Source organism: Rhinoderma darwinii, chromosome 2 (genome assembly GCF_050947455.1).
Source record: "Rhinoderma darwinii isolate aRhiDar2 chromosome 2, aRhiDar2.hap1, whole genome shotgun sequence".
Taxonomy (NCBI): Eukaryota; Metazoa; Chordata; class Amphibia; order Anura; family Rhinodermatidae; genus Rhinoderma; species Rhinoderma darwinii.
Window position 1 is genome coordinate 129,077,009 of NC_134688.1, and position 19,944 is coordinate 129,096,952.

The 19,944-nt window shown below is 38.9% G+C and overlaps 1 protein-coding gene across 3 annotated transcripts in view; it reads left to right on the forward strand.

Moving 5' to 3' along the window:
* VWA8 (von Willebrand factor A domain containing 8) overlaps positions 1 to 19,944 on the forward strand; it is a 458,876-nt gene that overhangs the window by 350,309 nt on the left and 88,623 nt on the right. For all 3 annotated transcript variants that reach the window (XM_075852289.1, XM_075852288.1, XM_075852287.1), the window contains exons 31-37: positions 349 to 465; positions 553 to 617; positions 709 to 834; positions 2,562 to 2,671; positions 4,540 to 4,694; positions 9,813 to 10,008; positions 13,559 to 13,640. In XM_075852289.1, the coding sequence (XP_075708404.1) occupies positions 349 to 465; positions 553 to 617; positions 709 to 834; positions 2,562 to 2,671; positions 4,540 to 4,694; positions 9,813 to 10,008; positions 13,559 to 13,640 (851 nt within the window). The remainder of the gene's footprint in view (positions 1 to 348; positions 466 to 552; positions 618 to 708; positions 835 to 2,561; positions 2,672 to 4,539; positions 4,695 to 9,812; positions 10,009 to 13,558; positions 13,641 to 19,944) is intronic.

The following is a 19,944-nucleotide window of genomic DNA, read 5'->3' on the forward strand; positions in this document are numbered from 1 at the left end:
CAGAGAGTGGCTCATTTATTAAAGATTTCTAACTAGAAGAGTGTCCGAAAACAATGCCAAGTCTAATCTGGCATTGATTGCCACCCAAGACAGATTCATCAACTGGGTATGTGCCCTGTTAATGAATGCGGCACATCTTACCCTAGGGGAGAGACTGACACATCGTTCGTATAGTGGGCCAGTAATCGTAAATGTCCCCTAATATATTTCTATATAACATTCTCAAGCATATCATTATGTTTTTAAGAAAAAAAATATTTTTATACCAATGATGATGTAATACATAGATCCGCACCTTTGCTTCTTCTCATTATCTCATTTGACAGATGATTTTATGTTTCTGAACAGAGTAATGTCATTCTTTTTCTGGACACCAGAAGTGGAGAACTTCGTCGTATCATGCTTTCACAGCAAGATGCAGAACCACAAAAAAAATCATCCTGGTGGGGAAGTAAAGAGGCGCAGGTAAGAATGCGCAATCTAACAGTATTAGCCCACTTTCTGAAAATTGACTAGTTCTAAGTTATTCTTAAAATGTCTGATTGATTTTAGGAATCCTACAAAATGTGCACAGAATTTTCACACAAGAATTGGCTGGTGTTCTTTAAAGAAAACGGGTCAGTGTATAACAAAGTCTTTACGTATAATATTATTTAGAAATGGCAATAAGTCAAGCAGGATTATAATGTCATATTTTTTTTTTTACAGTAACTCCATCGATGTCCTGGATGTTTTGGAGGGCACAACACATGCAATCTCCTTACCAATCAATCTCAAGTCTGTTTTCTTAGTGGCAGAAGACAAGTGGCTACTAGTTGAGAATAAGACCAATAAGTAAGTGTCTGTTGTCTGAACCAACTGGATGTCAGTCTAGAAAAAATTCAAATGGGAAACAAAATTGTCCACCTTTTTGTTATGAAAAATGATGGGTCATGCAACTTTTTCCTCCCAATAAAAAAAGAATGTAAATTTGCATACAATTGTCCAAAGCTGACACAATAAAAATATTTTCCTCAAACTACTGAATAGTAAATGTACAAATGCTATAGCTGCTAAATATATTGCATATTATCATTGGAGCATAGGGAGGCTTCACTCTGGCAATGCAGAAAGGACATTCAAAATCTTTACTTTGTTAATTTAAATTAGGGACTACTGAGTTCCTTAAAACATAGCACACCATATTCCAAACATGCTCACCTACTCCAGTATAGAAACTGTCCAATAAACAGTATGTTTTACTTACGCTCTGGGGAAAAAATTTGTGTATATATATATATATATATATATATATATATATCTTTAAAGATTTAGACATATATATATATATATATATATATATATATATATATATATATATCCTTATCTCTCTCTCTCTCTCTATATATATATATATCTATCTATATATATACATATATATATATATATATATATATATTGAAGAAAGTCCCACAGCACTCCGTGTTCAAGCATGCTTGATAAAGGTCCTATAGCAGGACGGAAACGTTGCAGCTTGTGCTGGCTTAATAAACCACAATTTTTTTTCACTAACACGGAGTGCTGTGGGACTTTCTTCAATATTGATCTACATCCCCTGGATCGGGATTACCTGCTTGCACCTGAGACCATCTCGGAATTGCATTGTGAGTGCTGCTGCTTTTCCATTGTATATGTATAGATGTGTGTGTGTGTGTGTATATATATATATATATATATATATATAGATATGTATATATATCTATATAGATATGTATATAGATATATATATATATATACACACACACACACACACACACACACACACACACACACACACACACACACACACACACACCTAGAAATCGTAAACCCACAATATTTATATCACACCATGGAACATCACTTTGTTATGACATGCTATTAAAAATCTTCATAGATTTTAAACCGGTCTTCTTGAATAAAAAAATTTATATAATGCACCATGCCAGATTTGTTGAGTCCAGCTGTTCCCCCAGTCCCAACACTGCCAGCCACAATTCTCCTAGTGCTAGCCGCAGTGTCCTAGATCCACAGTGCCCTAGTGACAAAGAATCCTGAGTAACAATCCCAATGATGGCAGCAGTTGGTCTGGCTTTTCCATGCCTCTACCTCCTGTCTGAAGCAATCTAAATATGATGTATTTTTAAAAGCAGAGCATCTAAGACCTGTGAGTTGCAGGATAATTCCAACCCATTCCCTTCACCAGGGAAGGTTTTATTGATCATACTATTATTTTATTTAGTTCTTTATTTTTAAATCAGGTAATATTTAATTTGTTTTTAATAAAATCATTACAAAGACCAAACAAGTGATTATAGTGTTTACTATTGACAAATTTAACACGAATATATAGTATTTGTAGGGATTCAAAATTACCTTTCAAAAATGAAACAAATAATAAATAACTTTAATGAGGTTTAGCTGCCCAAATCCCATAATACCTAGTTGTCAACAAACTTGAAATGCTCTCCGTTTTAGAACTTACGATTGAGTCCACTTGATTTCATATAAGATATCTGATTTTGGTGTTCTGAAATGTGCAGGAAATTTCTTCTGACTACACCCTTGCATATGGAAGCCGAGGACACTGGAGTTTGCCAGTTACATGCACTTGAAGAAGAAGCAGCAAGTGTTGGTTTTGGAGTTACTACAGGTATTTAACCTGTTTATCGCCAGGGGTGTTTTTGTCCTTGATGCCCCTATTAAAATTTCACCTTTTAAAATGTTGCATACTAACACTAATGTGTTTTTATTTGTTTTTTTTTCTAGCCCCCCCAAGTTTTGTTTTATGTTTTGCAGAACACATAGGGATTTCTTATTATTTGAAATTGGAGCTGATATCCTTTAATTTCATAGGGAAAAATGTGTCAGAAAAAGAAAAAAACAACAACAATTTTTATAACATTCTGTTTTAAGGTAGTTTATTCAATGGATAATATTTACCACAAAAATTAATATTTCTCCAGTGCATAGCGATTCTAAATATGTGTACATTGTGTGACATATGACGTTACTATAGTGCCAAGAACAAAAACTCCATGTATTTTCCCCCCTTAAAGTTAGCAGCATTTGCACATAGATAAGAATAATGCAACTACAGAATTTTTAATAAAGGCATAAATGCAGATCGGGCCGTTGTAGAAAATACTAAAATTGGCGGCCGGGGTTAATTATTGCATGTTTAGGGTAATGTACATTCTGCGTAATATGAACCTATTTATGCCCGTGCAAAATGCATTTGTGTCACGCAGGATTTCTATTACTGGTGCATGTGGGCTCGGAGATGTGTACACTTTTTTTGGGGGGGGGGGTCTTTTTTTTTTTTTTTTTTTCTTTTTTTAATATGTTCATTTTTTTTTCTCATTTTATTTATTTACTATTTATTTATTTATTTTACTCTGATGATGCTCAGGTTAGCATTGAAATCACTGAAGTGACAATTGAGTAAAATATACCTTTTATTTTGTAACTCGCTAAAAACAGGGGTAACTCACCACTGTGAAAAAGCCCCACCGTGTGTATTTAAAAACGTATTAAACAATAAACACTGAGTAATTTCGATAGGTATAGCTCGGTGTTTGTGTAGATATTCATCCGGAATCAGCATTTAAAATGGGCATAACAATAGTTTAGACCCCAAAACACACCAGAGTCCGTGATAACCGCACCGGAATCTCCTAATGCTGGGTATACTACAATGCTACTGTCCCCTATGCAAAAATCCCTCATTCAAACCGACCGTCGGTTTTTGCATAGGGCTTTTTCACAGTGGTGAGTTCCCCTTGTTTTTAGCGAGTTACAAAATAAAAGGTATATTTTACTCAATTGTCACTTCAGTGAATTTACTAATTTTCCTATATTGTGGGAGCACAATTATATACATCGGTTAATACAGTGAATTCAGGTTAGCATTGAACAGATGTTCTATGTGTTCCCTGCTCTCCTTCTGTTTACCCTGTTGCCAGTGATCTTTATACATAGTCATGCAGGAAAGAGGCAGATCGTGTCTTCTCTGCATGCCCTCGAGCCCTCAATGCATAGGGAATCCCTGTAACATCATAAATGATGCCACGGGTTCCCTAGCAACCGCCTTAATCCAAAAGTAGCGATTCTGCATTTGGGAACACAAAGCTCAATATGAGCGCTTTGTTCCTGTTATTTTAACGACAGGGAACTGATAATTTAACTTTCCTGTGACAGTACGGGATTGGGCTGTCAGTGTGACAGCCTGATCTTGCCAATGGCACTAGATTCAGGAGTGCCCAGTGCCATTAGGGCAGCCAGTACATTTTCAGGCTAATGGCACAGGGACCATACCATTAGCCTGTTAATTTACGTGGGGCAGGCGGAAAAGGGTAAATGTAGCAATAAATACTGTATCCAGATTTTACCGGGGTCAGGTATAAAAACTAGTCTAAAGGGTGTCCTATCTGATAAAATAAAAGGCAGTTCCGTACTCTGATTTTTCTACATGTAGTGTATTAGACTATACCAGTTCACCCATTTTTATTTCTTGTCCAGGTTTGGAGCCGAGCACCCTACAAGTCATATCCAGTGATCAACTGCCTCCTGAGAACCTGAGTGTGGCAATTGACCAGAAAATCACCTCTCCGAATAGGATCCTTTCTGATGATAATAGCTATGCCGCAATAGTAGTAGGGTTTCCTGACCTTATGGTAAGGGCTATGAAAATCAAGTTGTAAATTTACGACTTTTGAATTGGTGTGGTCTCCAGCCGGTGTTTTCTGCATTCGAACACTTCATGTTCTTCACTTTACTTATTTATTAAAAAAAAATTGTTTTTACATCATTCACTCAGTTTTATAGTAAAATAACACCGGTGCCCCATTTTTTTCTGTAGATATATAGTCAATGAATACATATCCATGTATACCATACCGTTGCCCTTTAGACAAGCAGGCGAAGGTAATATAACGTTGAAACACATATGCAGGCGTGGACTTATAGATGTATAGAAACTTGGTAATTTTTAGAATAGAGTGAATTGTGTTAACCAACCAATTGGTGCAAATTGTGCACACAAATTTCCACAAATCATCTTATGTGGACACATGCAGTTTTGTGGTGCTTTAAAACGCATGTGAAAAATACCATGCGCTTTTTTATGGCGTTTTTTTAAATATATTTTGGTGTCGTTTTTATTTCGTTATGTTTTGTAAATGCATTTTTCCTGGTGTTTCTGAAGTCCAATAGAGAAGCCTATGAAAAAAACTCAGCATACCTAGATTTAGAAAAAAAACACCACTGACCTAAAAAATGCTACAAAACCGCCACCAACCAAAGCGCGCGGAGTAAGTAGGCATTATTATATTTTATTATTGACTTAATTAAGTATCAAGTGACCCTTTTTGAAAAATAGGATGCACCAAAAAACCACTGAAAATGCGAGTTTCTGTGAATTCAACCTAATTCTGTATTCAAATATTAAAACATCTAGGGTTGTCTGGTAAACCCATACATTGAAAATAACAGGAAGAAATGTATCTAATATCGCTTGCCATGAGACTAAGGTGTTCTTTTTGTTGTTTATGGCGAGGCTCTAGTTTGATAGTGAATCAGTGTATCTTTACTATAGAGGCTGCTTATTCATTGCTTCACAGTTGACAATAAAAAGTTATTTTAACCCCTTCCCGACATTTGTCATATGGATACGTCATGGAAAGCCAGTGCTTCCCGCATTGTTCCGTATCCATATGACAAATGGTGGACACCGGCTCAGCAGCTGAGTCGGTACCACCATCCCCTGGTGTCGGCTGCACGTTACAGCGGACACCCTGGGGTAATGGCGGGGACTGAAGTTTGCTCCCATCCCCTCTATTAACCCCTTAAATGCAGCGGTGAAAAGCGATCGCTGCATTTAAGGTATTTGCAGCTCATCGGCACCCCAGCAATGAAATTGCCGGAGCGCCAGTGGCTGCAAAGGCAACCGGAGGCCTAACACTAGCCTCCCGGTATGCCTAGTACGGAAGACTTTCAGGCCCCGACCGGAGGCGGGCCGAAAATGCTTCCGTAGCCGCCGGCAAGATGGCACCGGCTCAGGAAATGAATCGGTGTCATCAGCGGTGGATGTCAGCTGCATGTTACAGCTGACATCCACCTGCAACGGTAGGGGCTGGAACTAGCTCTGATCCCTACCATTAACTCCAATCGCTGCATCTTTGTAGTTAGTAGCAGATCGGCAGCCCTGCCATGATATAGCAGGTCTGCCGACTACTGCTATGGCAACAGGAGGCCTAACAATTACCTCCTGCCCTGCCATTACGGAAGCCGATTAGGCCCCGCCCAGAGGCGAAGCCTAATCTGCTTGCTGTCAGTGAATGACTGAGAGATCTAATACATTGCACTACATAGGTAGTGCAATGTATTAGAAAAATAATCTGGCAGTTGGACCTTCATGTCCCCTAGTGGGACTAAAGATAAGTGTAAAAAAAGTGCAAAAAAAAAATTACAAAATATAATAAAAGTTTAAAGTAATAAAACACAATCGTCCTTTTTTCCTTATCAAATTCTTTATTATTGAAAAAAATAAATACACCATACATATTGGTATCGCCGCGACCATAATGCCTTGAACTACAAAAATATTATGTTCTTTATTCCACGTGGTGAACGGCGTAAAAAAAACATAAAAAACAATGGCAGAATTTAGGTTTTTTCGGTCACTTTGGCTTACAAAAATTGGAATAATAAATTATCAAAAAGTCACATGTATCCAAAAATTTTACTGATAAAACTATAGCTCGTCTCGCAAAAAACAAGCCCTGATACAGCTCCGTCGACTAAAAAGTTATGGTTCTTACATGGCGACAAACATGGCGACAGAAAAAATACATTCTTTTTACAAAAGTAATTTTACTGTGCAAAAAGTTGTAAAACATAAAAAAGTGCTATAAATTAGTTATTGCTGGAATCGGAGTGACCCGCAGAGTAAACTTAACATGTAATTTATAATGCATAGTGGACGCTGTATAAAAAAAAACCCTCATGCCACTACGTCTATGAAAAAAAAATTAGTTAAGGTTCCAATAAGTCAGGAAAGAAAATTATGCATTTGTCGAGGCCCGAGGGGAACATTTCTTCTGTTTCAAAAGGCGATTTATCAAGGCCCTAAAATTAGGGAACCAGAACCAGGGACCCAAACATATCTGCTGGAAGCGAGGGTGCCCGTATTATACCAGGACAACATTTCCCAGCAAAATTCCCCAAGCTGCAAAGGTGCGGAGGGTGGACCAAAAGGGGGATAAGGAAGGACATTTATCAGTGCGACACCAGCCTGTGCAGAAAGGATTGCTTCACAGCTTAACACACATCTATGGATTGTTTTACCCCATTATTAGACCACCTGACTATGCCCCTGATATGCCCCCACATTATAAACTGAAATACCAATAAAACTCTAAACAAAACCACTATCAAGCAAATCCACACTCCAAAAGCCAAATGGTGCTCCCTCCCTTCGGAGCTCTACAGTGTGCCCAAACAGCTGCTTACTTCCACATATATGGCCTCACTATACCCGAGAGAACCCTTTTAACAATTTTTGTGTTGTGTGTCTCCAGTGGCACAAGCTGGGCATGACATATTTGCCACTTAAATGGCATATCTAGGGAAAAATTAAAATTTTTACTTTGCACCATCCGCAGTGCAATCATTTATGGAAAAGACCTGTGGGGTGAAAATGCTGACTACACCGCTTAATAAATGCCTTGAGGGGTGCAGTTTCCAAAATGGGGTCACTTGTCAGTGGTTTCTTTTATTACTTCACATCAGAGCCTCTGCAATTGTGAACCGATACTTTGTAAATTGCCAAATTAGGCCTCAACTTCGCATGGTACTCTCTCTCTCTCCTGAGCGTGGTCGAATGTCCGGGCAAAAGATTAGGGCCACATGTAGGGTGTTTCTAAAACCGGGAAACATAGGATAATAATTAGAGAGCTGTCTTGTTATGGTGGCACAAGCTGGGCACCACATATTGGCATATCTATGCAAAAAAAACTAAATTTTTAGTCTGCAACATCAAGTGCACACTAATTTCTGCAAACACCTGTGGGGTTAACATAATACCTTGAGGGTTGTAGTTTCCAAAATGGGGTCACTTCTGGGGGGTTTCCACTGTTTTGGTCCCACAGGGGCTTTGCAAATGCGACATAGCGCTAAGAAACCAATCCAGCAAAATCTGCACTCCAAAAGCGAAATGGCCCTTATTCCCTTCTGAGCCCCGTCGTGTGTCCAAACAGCAGTTTATGACCACATATGGGGTATTGACGTACTCGGGAGAAATTGATTTACGAATGTTTGGGTTCTGTTTTTCCTTAATTTGTTGAGAAAATTATTTTTTTTTAGCTAAAGTTACGTCTTATTGAAGAAAAGTGATTTTCTTTATTTTCACTTCCCAATTCTGATAACATCTATGAAACACCTGTTTTGATCAAAATTCTCTCTACACCCCTGATTGAATTCTTCACGTGGTGTGGTTTCATGAATGGAGTCACTTTTGGGTAATTTCCACTGTACTGGTATCTATGGGGCTTTGCAAAAGCGACATGGTGCCAAGAAGTCAATCCAGCAAAATCTGTGCTCCAAAATCCAAATGGCGCTCCTTCTCTTCTGATCCTTGCCGTGTGCCCAAACAGCAGTTTATGACCACACGTGGGGTATTTCCGTACTCTAAAGAAGTTGCTTTGCAAATTTTGTGGTTCTTTTTTTCCTTTATTTGTTGAGAAAATAAAAAATTTTGGAGCTAAAGCTAGGTCTTATTGAAGAAAAAGGACTTTTTTTTAACTTTCACTGCTTAATCCTAATAAAATCTGTGAAACACCTGTGGGGTCAAAATGCTTACTACACTCCTAGATGAATTCCTCAAGGGGTATAGTTTCCTAAATGGAGTCACTTTTTGAGCGTTTTCACTGTTTTGGTTCCTCAGGGGCTTTGTAAATGTAACATGGCCTCCGCAAACCATTCCTGCTAAATTTGAGCTCCAAAAGCCAAATGGCGCTCTTTCCCTTCTAAGCCCTGCTGTGTCTCCAAACAGCCGTTTATGACCACATGTGGGGGGGTTTTTTACTCGGGAGAAATTGCTTTACATATCTTGCGGTGCTGTTTCTCCTTTAGTCCTTGTGGAAATTAGAAAAAGTTAGCTAAACCTACATTTTCACGGCCTAATTCCAATAATTTCTGCAAAAAACCTGTGGGGTCGAAATGTTCACTATACCCCTAGACAATTTCCTCAAGGGGTATAGTTTCCAAAATGAGGTCGCTTATGTGGGTTTCCCCTATTTTTGCACCGCAAGAGCTCTTCAAACCTGACATGGTGCCTAAAATATATTCTAATAAATAGTGCTATTTTGTTTTTTTAGCATACAGTGAACGAAAAAACTATATTCCCATTATTTTTGCAGGAATAATTTGTCGTAGACATTTTAAAATAGTTTTATAAAAAACAAATTAAAAATAATTCTAATTTGCAAAGTAGGAAAGTTCCAGATACATGATGTTTTTAGAGTATCTGTGGTACACATCATTCATTGGATAAATCTGTCTATTCTGAGATCCACATCATCTACAGCCAGCATTCTTGTTAGATATTTATTGTGTTGCACGCTCATTCTATAAATATTATGTGAAATGTAAGTCTTATGAAAGCCATTCCCACTGTATTATATTCTTATTGCTGCAACAATTGTGACAATTTCTTCACATGTCTGATTGTTACCTCATTGCAGTGCTTTACAATTTGGGAATAGTAAAAACAAACAAACCTGTGTTTATTGTAGTCTCCTAGTGAAGTCTACAGCTGGAAGAGAAAAAATCCTCTGGGCAGTCAAACAAGTTCCCCCAGTGATCAGCTTTTCCAACCAACCAAATTTGCAAACATGAAGAGAACCAATTGTGCAAACTTATTAGCAGCTAACCAAGTGGTCAGAGCTGTGTCTTCTGCGGATGTGCCTTTAAAAGAAATCTATCCCAAGGGTAAGGCTTTTCGTTATTTCAAATAGTTTATTTTTTTTCTTAGGTAAACTTGTCTGCACTGCAAACAAATAGACGGTAAGGTTAAATAATATTGTAAGAAGTTAAACTGGAAGCTAGATAAGTTTAATATCATTAGCATGGACATATATCACGGTCTATGTACAGCTAATGATATAGCACATATCTAAAAAACTGACGTTGCAGGTTCCAGCATGACATTAAAGGCTGCCAAACACATATCGGTAGTAGTTAATGATCCAACAATTAGTAATCCAACTGGAAATAAATTGGTAAAAGAACAAAGTGCGAGCTGCCTCTGCATCCTAGGTTCCTGTCTTCAGTATGAGAGCTTGTGTTTCAGAATATAATATGATCCTATAGTCCTTACTCCCATACTGAAGACAGGAGCAGAGCAGGATGCTCTGGCATCTACTACATAGGTACGAGCATCCAGCAGCATGGTCCACGGCCATACACTGCAGGAAGAATCAGTGGAGGAGCCGGCTCGCAGCATTTATCTAGTGCTGCAGCCCCTTCATTCTAAGGATCGTAGAGTTCAGCAGTCAGCCACCCATATGCCATCACTTACTTTAGCGGGTGATTTAAGTGGGCTTTATTTATCATAGCAATGTACCCAGATGTGTTGATATAACCTTCCATAGATATGTGTCTGCATTCTGAAGTTATTCAACGTTCCTCCTCTTCTAGATCTACCCCAAGACAAGTATTAGGGTGAATAATCTAAAACAGCCATGGAGAGATTTAATTAATGAAAAAAAAAAGTCTTGTTTTGTAAAATCCCTGAACTAAAAGCAAGGTTGCAGAATATCGATATATCTTTTAATGGTTTAGATAGATATGAGATAGATAGATAGATAGATATTATCTAGATATGAGATAGATATTAACTAGATATGAGATAGATAGATAGATATTATCTAGATATGAGATAGATATTATCTAGATATGAGATAGATATTATCTAGATATGAGATAGATATTATCTAGATATGAGATAGATAGATAGATAGATAGATATTATCTAGATATGAGATAGATAGATATTATCTAGATATGAGATAGATAGATAGATAGATAGATAGATATGAGATTTGCTAAAGAAAATGGACCAGAGTACAGTGACAGGCTGGGGTTATCCTTTCCTCAACTCAGTTGGTCTGAATTTGCATCGACAGGCTGATATAATCTCAGATGAATATGTGACAAGTGTCTGGCAGCTTGATCAGAGATCAGAAAATCTTGTCGCACTGAAGAAGTTCATTTCATCTGATCTCTTATAAAGCTGGTAGGTGCTGGGCAGTTGTGGCATGACAGGCAGAACTGAATCTCACAAATAAAGATATTCAGTTACATGTCTGTGGTGATGGCACAGGATAGGTGATAAATGTATAATCGCTGCGGGTCAGACCATTAGGACCCCCAGCAATCATGAGAACGAGGGGCCCATGTTCTCCAATTGAATTGAGCCATTGTCAGGCATGCACTCTATCGCTCCATTCATTGACCATCGGACTGACGGAAATAGCAGAGTACAATGCTCGGTTATCTCCGTCAGTCCCATTGAGAATGTTTGTGTTGCTGGTAGTTTTGTACGCCACAGTGCAGGTAATTTGTCTTTTTATTTCTTACATGGTCTGAATTGGGCTAATGAAACAAGAATCCAGTGTCATTTAGCGTTTCTTATTTTAGTGCATTCATGAACAGTGTGAATGTGAGGTGACAAATCCATTTTGCATAGTGTGCATGAAGAATGTCAGAAGTAGGAGGCATATTTCTGGTTGTGTGACTCATTTATTAACTGTGAAGCAGCTTTTGCTGCAGTCACATTATTCCTTATACCCCATATGCAACCAGTTTATTTCTGGTAAAATATCAAGAAAAAAAAAACGGAAGATTTTTTTTCTGTTTTGGTTTACCATATTGTATCTTATATAATAAAATCCATTCCCCCACCGCAGATTTACAGCGCTAGTTGGATGTACTTACGACACAGCGGCGTAAATGTATGGCTCAGGAGTCAGTCAGCAGATGATGTCAGCAGTAACCTTCCATTTTTTTTCCATTAACATGTCATTTTTACTGCCCGGTGAATGCAGTAAAAATAAACCCCAAAAAACAATGGCGGAATTCCTGAGCCAAACATCCCTAAAAAATTAATAAAAGTAATTCAATACATTACAAGTACCCTGAAATGGTGTCATTGCAAAATATAACTCATCCAGCAGAAGCGCTCATACGGCTGTGTTGATGGAAAAATAAAAAATTATGTCTTTTGGAATGCGGTGATAGAAAACATTGAAGAGCTTATTCTGTGACATTCAATCATCTTACATTCATTTTGTAATAGTATATAATGTAACTTGCTAGTATTCTTCTTCTTTCTAATGGCCCCTTTCTTAGATTTGGAACACTGTCATGTGTCCCCCTAAAATCCTTTTGTTTCTTCCAATTTGATAAAGCTCCAACACAGCCCCACGTAACCCTGAGGAGTCTCCTCCTCCTGTGTGTTTATATCCTCGCCAAATCACGCTGCCACTAGGGGCTGGTACTGTGACGCTCGTCATGAAAGGAACCGGGACTAGGGGTGGGCGGGGCTAGTGGAGCAGCGGGGAAAGAAGGCGATGGAGGGAAGATTTTTTTTTTCCTTTAGAAAATGCTCTTTTCTCTAACAATGTGTTTATGCCATAGCCCATTTAAAAGTGCTACAGAGAAATGTCGTAACCTGTTTGGTTTCTAAATTTGCTGCTCCTTAGGGTTTGCTGACTGACACATTTATGAATATAACTTGTGTTTTATGGACAATAAGTCTCAAATTTAATTTCAGTAGATAATTACTCTGTAATATTTACGGAGATATATTCCATATGACCGCTCAGAGGTGTCAGTGACTTGCAATATTTTACAAATATTGGAGCAAAGTTGGACAATGAAAATCCTGCTCCTTTTACATCTATAATCTCAGAAGCATAAAGAAGTGTTCTTATAAATTGGGATAGTGTCATTGGGCTTTTGTTTTTTGACTTGTTCCATTTCATTACATTGTCACTTCCATAGATGACCCCTATTATTTTCTTTAGGTAACAGTGCTTAGAGAATGTTCGTCTGTGCCAGTATTATTGTTACTTTATAGCGTACATTGAATCTATCATTTATATGACATTGAATTTAAAGTTATTTGTTTCCTTTGAGTCTATTAAAAGTTCTATGTGGAATTTTTATTTTTCTTTGATGTGAAGGAGCATTTATAGTGTAGCAATAGTCTATAAATAAATCAATGTACGTCAAGAAGACTGAAGGAATGTCAGAAATTATATACATTGCACTACTATTAGGCTTTTTAGCTGGTGTAATGCAAACGTCCTATTTTACTTTTTTATGACTTTATTATCAGATTTATTATTTCCACTTAAATGGATTTCTTTAAGATTTCGTTTTGTGGGCAAATAGTTTGCATTTTGTTTTTATGAAGTAAAAAGGTTTTACATTCATCTGCACTATTACTGTTATACTATTTCTTTTTTTATTGTAGATACACTTCCTCCAATTGCGTCTTCTTTCTTAGAAGTTACAGATCTTAATTCAAAGAAGCTAAAGTATATTCCTGTTCCAAGGTAAGACTTTTGTCATTTATATTCTAGTGTATCAATAGATATCACAATGGCAACATGTATCATCAAAATATTACATATTTAAAACAGGATTTATTTGACTAAATATTTATTTTAAAAAAAGTTTTTATTTGAATATTCATACAAAAAATAAATCTTGAATTAGTCTCGTTTTTACACTGGCCATAAAACAGACACAATAGGCTGATGCTTCCGTTTTATGTTCTCACTTGCATGGCTGTAGAGACTAGGACAAGATGAGCAGAATCATCTCATTATTTTTAGAGGGTGGCGGATTTATTGACAGCTCTATTGTACTGATCTAGGCCTATAAAAAGGAGAACATCAAAGACTCTATTACACGGGCCAATCATCGGGTGAACGAATATTCGGACCAACCTTTCTTTCTTGCCCTGTGTTAACAGGACACCGATCAGCCAATAAACGAACAAGCGCTCATTCATCGGCTGATCAGTTTTTTATTACTGCCAGAAATATGGTCACTAGTCGACAGCACATCTCGCTATGTAAACAGGGAATGTGCTGTCGACGAGATGCAAAATGTATGGGGACGAATGATTAATTATCTTTGTCCTTATATTTCCAATCATTGCTTAATTTGAATGGAGCAAATAAGTGCCGATAGACATGCTGTATTTTTAGTTTGGTGCTCATTTAACCGGCAGAAAATGTCCCTCTGTAAATATACCTTATCACTATACCCAATGCCGGATCATCATTGGGCTTTTTGGGCGGCTACCTGGGGCCCAAGAGGTCACACGACCTTATGTCTGCAGTTCTCATTACTCATTAGAGACCTGCTGGTCACATGACCGCAGGTCCTACAACAGCAGCAAGAGAGAAGAAGGTGAGGTGAGCTGCTAGGTAAGTATAAGGGTATCATGGATCTGTTTAAGGGGTCTGTGTTTAGGGGGTCTGCATTTAGGTGGTCTGGTCTGGGGTCTGTATTTAGGAGGTCTGGTGTCTGTATTTAGGCGGAATGTATTTAGGCGGTCTGTATTAGTTTAGTGGGTCTGGTCTGGGGTCTGTATTCAAGGTGTTTGATCTGGGGTCTGTATTTAGGAGGTCTCGGTCTGTATTAGTTTAACCGGTTAAGGACTAGGCTGTTTTACAGCTAAATGACCAGAGCAAATTTTACAATTTTGCTATGCGTTTCTTTAGATGACTATAACTCTGCAGGTGAATAAAGTTCATCTTTGAATTTTACACTCTTTTTAAAGGACAGATAGGGCTTTGTTTTAGTGGCATTTGTCAGTATATATAATTTTTATTTTTTTCTCTAAAGTGGGCAAAATTGGAAAAAAATGCAAGAATTTAGCAATTGCGTCAGTTTATGCTAGCATTTTTCACACACAGTATGGACCACGGACAAAATTAATCTCCTTTCACATTCTTCCACTTCTCCCGTGCATGGGGATACCAAATATGTGTGCCTTATTCACTGTGCGGGCATGTGCCAGGGCTTGGCATAAAAGGAGGCTTTTTGGCCTTTTCGGTCCAGGAATTTTGCATTTGATTTTATAGCCGCATACTGTTTTCTGGGGGGTGTAATGCTGCTGAAACATTAGAAACACCCCATAAATTACTTCATTCACACAAGTAAGACCCCACAAGGATTCCTTCAAGGGGTTTATCATATTTTTAGAAAGTCCAGTTTTCTTCTGAAAGTTTCTTGAATAAGATGGAACAAAAGAAAATCAGCGCTTTTTTAGCAATTGTGTCAGTTTATGCCAGCATTTTTCACACACAGTATAGACCACGGACAAAATTCATCTCCTTTCACGTTCTTCTACTTCTCCCGTGCATGGGGATACCAAATATGTGTGCCTTATTCACTGTGCGGGGATGTGCCAGGGCTTGGCATAAAAGGAGGCTTTTTGGCCTTTTCGGTCCAGGAATTTAGCATTTGGTTTTATAGCCGCATACTGTTTTCTGGAGGGCCTAATGCTGCTGAAACATTGGAAACACCCCATAAATGACTTCATTCACACAAGTAGACCCCACAAGGTTTCCTTCAAGGGGTTTATCATATTTTTAGACAGTCCAGTTTTCTTCTGAAAGTTTCTTGAATAAGATGGAACAAAATAAAATTAGCTTTTTTTTTAGCAAATGCGTCAGTTTATGCTAACATTTTTCACACACGGTATAGACCACGGACAAAATTCATCTCCTTTCACATTCTTCCACTTCTCCCGTGCATGGGGATACCAAATATGTGTGCTTTATTCACTGTGCGGGCATGTGCCAGGGCTTGGCATAAAAGGAGGCTTTTTGGCCTTTTCGGTCCAGGAATTCTGCATTTGATTTTATACCCGCATACTGTTTTCTGGGGGGCGTAATGCTGCTGAAACATTGGAAACACCCCATAAATGACGTCATTCACACAAGTAGACCCCACAAGGTTTCCTTCAAGGGGTTTATCATATTTTTAGCAAGTCCAGTTTTCTTCTGAAAGTTTCTTGAATAAGATGGAACAAAATAAAATCAGCGCTTTTTTAGCAAATGCATCAGTTTATACTAGCTTTTTTCACACACGGTATAGACCACGGCCAAAATTAATCTCCTTTCACATTCTTCCACTTCTCCCGTGCATGGGGATACCAAATATGTGTGCCTTATTCACTGTGCGGGCATGTGCCAGGGCTTGGCATAAAAGGAGGCTTTTTGGCCTTTTCGGTCCAGGAATTCTGCACTTGACTTTATAGCCGCATACTGTTTCCTGGGGGGCCTAATGCTGCTGAAACATTATAAACACCCCATGAATGACTTCATTCACACAAGTAGACCCCACAAGGTTTCCTTCAAGGGGTTTATCATATTTTTAGACAGTCCAGTTTTCTTCTGAAAGTTTCTTGAATAAGATGGATCAAAATAAAATTAGCAATTTTTTAGCAAATGCGTCAGTTTATATTTCACACACAGTTTAGACCACGGCCCAAATTAATCTCCTTTCAAATTCTGCCACTTCTCCTGTGCATGGGGATACCAAATATGTGGGCCTTATCACATAGAGATGTAGGAGGGCGGACGATAGAAGAAGCTTATTTCACAAATCGCTTTTTTTCAAAGCTGGTTTTACAAAACTCAACAGAGTTTCTATAACACTTCCAAAATATCTGCTCTTGAAGCAGAAATCCCAAAATATTCATCTAGGGGTATAATGGGAATTTATTTTTTGCGGTTTTCTAAAATAAGAAATTGCAGGTTTATGCAAATGGAGCTATCCAGCAGATGAACTTTAGAAAACATGCAAACATGACATCCACCCCCCACCCATTCCCTCCCTCACCCTTGGAGTAAAATCAGGGGAAAAATAAAAAAGTAATGTAGGACAAATATATTTTCAACAAATTAACTAAAATCTAATAATGCAGAACAGTGTGGTATTTTTTAAAACATGGCTCAATGCACAGGCCTGGTTGCGAGGGACATGAGGGACAGAAATATCGGGAATCTTTGCGGTGCCCGTCTTTTCTGCAGACGCGGCACTTTTTCTGGGGGTTGCTTCTGGTTGGTGTTGGGGGAATCTGACTGATGAAGTGTCTTTCAGTCAGTCGCGTGATATCCTCAGACTGGGGGCATTCTCTGATGTCCTGAACATCAAAAATGAGGCCTTCAATCATTTTCTCCTGGAAATCCAGGTATTTGTCTCTGCCTCTGTTTTTTTTGTAGAGCACAAATGAGTTGTGGATGGCCACCTGTAACAAATAAATGGCCACTTTTTTGTACCAGGTTTTTTGTTTTTCGCTTTACTAAATAGGGGCTGTAAAACCTGGTTGCTTAAATCCACCCCCCCCCCCCATGTACTTGTTATATTCGGACACGCTCACTGGTTTGTGCTTGTCCGATGTTGCCCCTCTTTCCCTCACTGCCACTGTTCCTGCGGTATGAATCGTGCTTAGCACATACATGTCTTTGCGATCCCTGAACTTGACCACCAGCAATTCCTCAGATGCATAAGCACAGGAGTCCCCCTTTACCATGCGCTTCCCCACTAATTGCTGTGGAAAACCAATTCGGTTTTTGCGCATGGTACCACATGCCCCAGTCCTTGCAGCAGGCAAATGCCTAAACAGGGGCACACTGGAATAAAAATTGTCGCAGTACAGGTGGTACCCCTTGTGAAGCAGAGGCTGCATTATCTCCCACACAATTTTGCTGCTGGTGGAAAGATCAGGGGGGCATCCAGGAACATTTATTGAGCGGTCCCGCCCTTCATAAATCCTGAAGGCGGTGGTATATCCTGACCCGCTTTCGCACAGTTTATAAAGCTTAACGCCATATCTTGCCGTTTTGGAAGGTAGATATTGGCGAAAGCTAAGTCTGCCATGGAAGTTGAGGAGGGATTCGTCCACACTTACATTCTGCTCAGGGGTGTAGAGTTGCAGAAATAAATTATTCAGGGAATTTATTAGCGGTCTTATTTTGAACAACCGATCCCGGTTTGCATCGGTACTTGGGGGGGCCTGTGCGTTGTCGTTGAAGTGGAGGAACCTGATTATTGTCTCATAACGAGACCTGGGAATTACTGAAGAATATACTGGGGTGGCTTGGGCGGGTCTTGTTGACCAGTAAGACCTAATGGAGGGCTTTTTGACAATACCCATATTTAGGGTGAGCCCCAAAAAAATTTTTAATTCCTGCAAATTGGTGGGCGTCCAATCTCTGGCATGGGTGGATGAAGGTTTCTGCCTTATATATTGAGTGGCATATAAATTTGTTTCGTGGACAATCTGATTTAGGATGTCGTCCGTTATAAATAAATGGAAGTAATCCATTTGGACAAAATTTGTATTGTCCACGGTTATGCCAAGATTGGCAGTAAATCCGTGGATTCTAGGCCCAAAAGATGGGGCAGGTGCCCATACAAGAGCCTGGACTGGAGGGACCAGGCTGTCCCGTGCTACAGCGCTACTTGGCCCTGCGCTTTCATGTTCTGCAGTTTCAACTGCATCAGGGACAACGTCCCCTGAAGATGAACCTGAAGTGACACTGTCATCGTCACTGCCCAAAACAGGTTCCATCTCTGACGCCATCTCTGATGCGGTCTCCGACTCAGACCACAGCATGGCGTATGCCTCCTCGGCGCTAAACAACTTCCTCGCCATAACGTCACTAACACTAACTAAACCAATTTTTTTTTAATTTTAGTAAAACACACAAACTAACTGGTATATAGATCTACACTACCGCTAACAAAAAAATAAACCGCTATTGCTATATATATTATATATATGTGGATATATATATAATTATATACTCCCTACCTGCCTATTCTAATAGAATAAAAGAAAGAAAGGTAGATAGATAGAAAAAAAGATAGATGGATAGATTGTATAGATAGATAGAAATCTATCTATACAGAGAATGTTTTAGAGTGTAACTGTATTTTTTGTGTAACTGTAACTGTAATCTTCTGGCAGCAATTCTCTCGAGTCTCTTCTTCTCCTCAAACTGAAACAATGTTTGAGGAGAAGAAAAGAGGCAGGAGATTTACTGCCAGAAAAGTAAAAATAAAACAAATGTGGTCGCTGTGATAGGTTTTCACAGCGACCACATGTTCAGGGACCATCAGATTGGTCCCTGATACTCTGCCCAGTGCCCAGAGCTGTTGGTAACAGCGTGGGCACAGGGCTGTGTGCACGCGATCGTGTGCACACTGTTTTATACGTAGAAATGCATGTGATCGCTGTGATTGGTTGTCACAGCGATCACATGTTCAGGGGCCAAAAGATTGGCCCCTGACATTCTACCCAGTGCCCATGGCTGTTCGCAACAGCCAGGGCATAGAGCTGTGTGCACGCGATCGCGCGTGCACAGTCTCTGAAGTGCCGCCGTAATTAGTCTATACATTCCAGTGATGATCTCCCACCATCCAGACTGTTTTAGTCACTGGACTCCGAATTTGCTTCCAGAACTTAACAATCAGTCTGTACCTCCAACACCAGCAAATACTTCACCTATGTATATCAGGGGTATAAACAACCACACCAACTTTCATAAAACATCATCTTGATTATACTTTATAAAAACAGACATGTTAAAAAAGTAAGCCAAAAATCGGGAGAAATACGGGAACCTGGAACTCTATATTATCGCATATCTTTACTCTTATTCTTACTTTGCCAATCAACTTATAATATCAATAAAATGATCCATCTCCTATCCTGAAAGAGCAACAATCACAAAATGGACATAAATAAAGAATAAAGAATAGCATACAGACCAAAGTAGAAGTGTAAAGTGGGGAACTACCACCCGACGCGCGTTTCAACTCCACTGATTC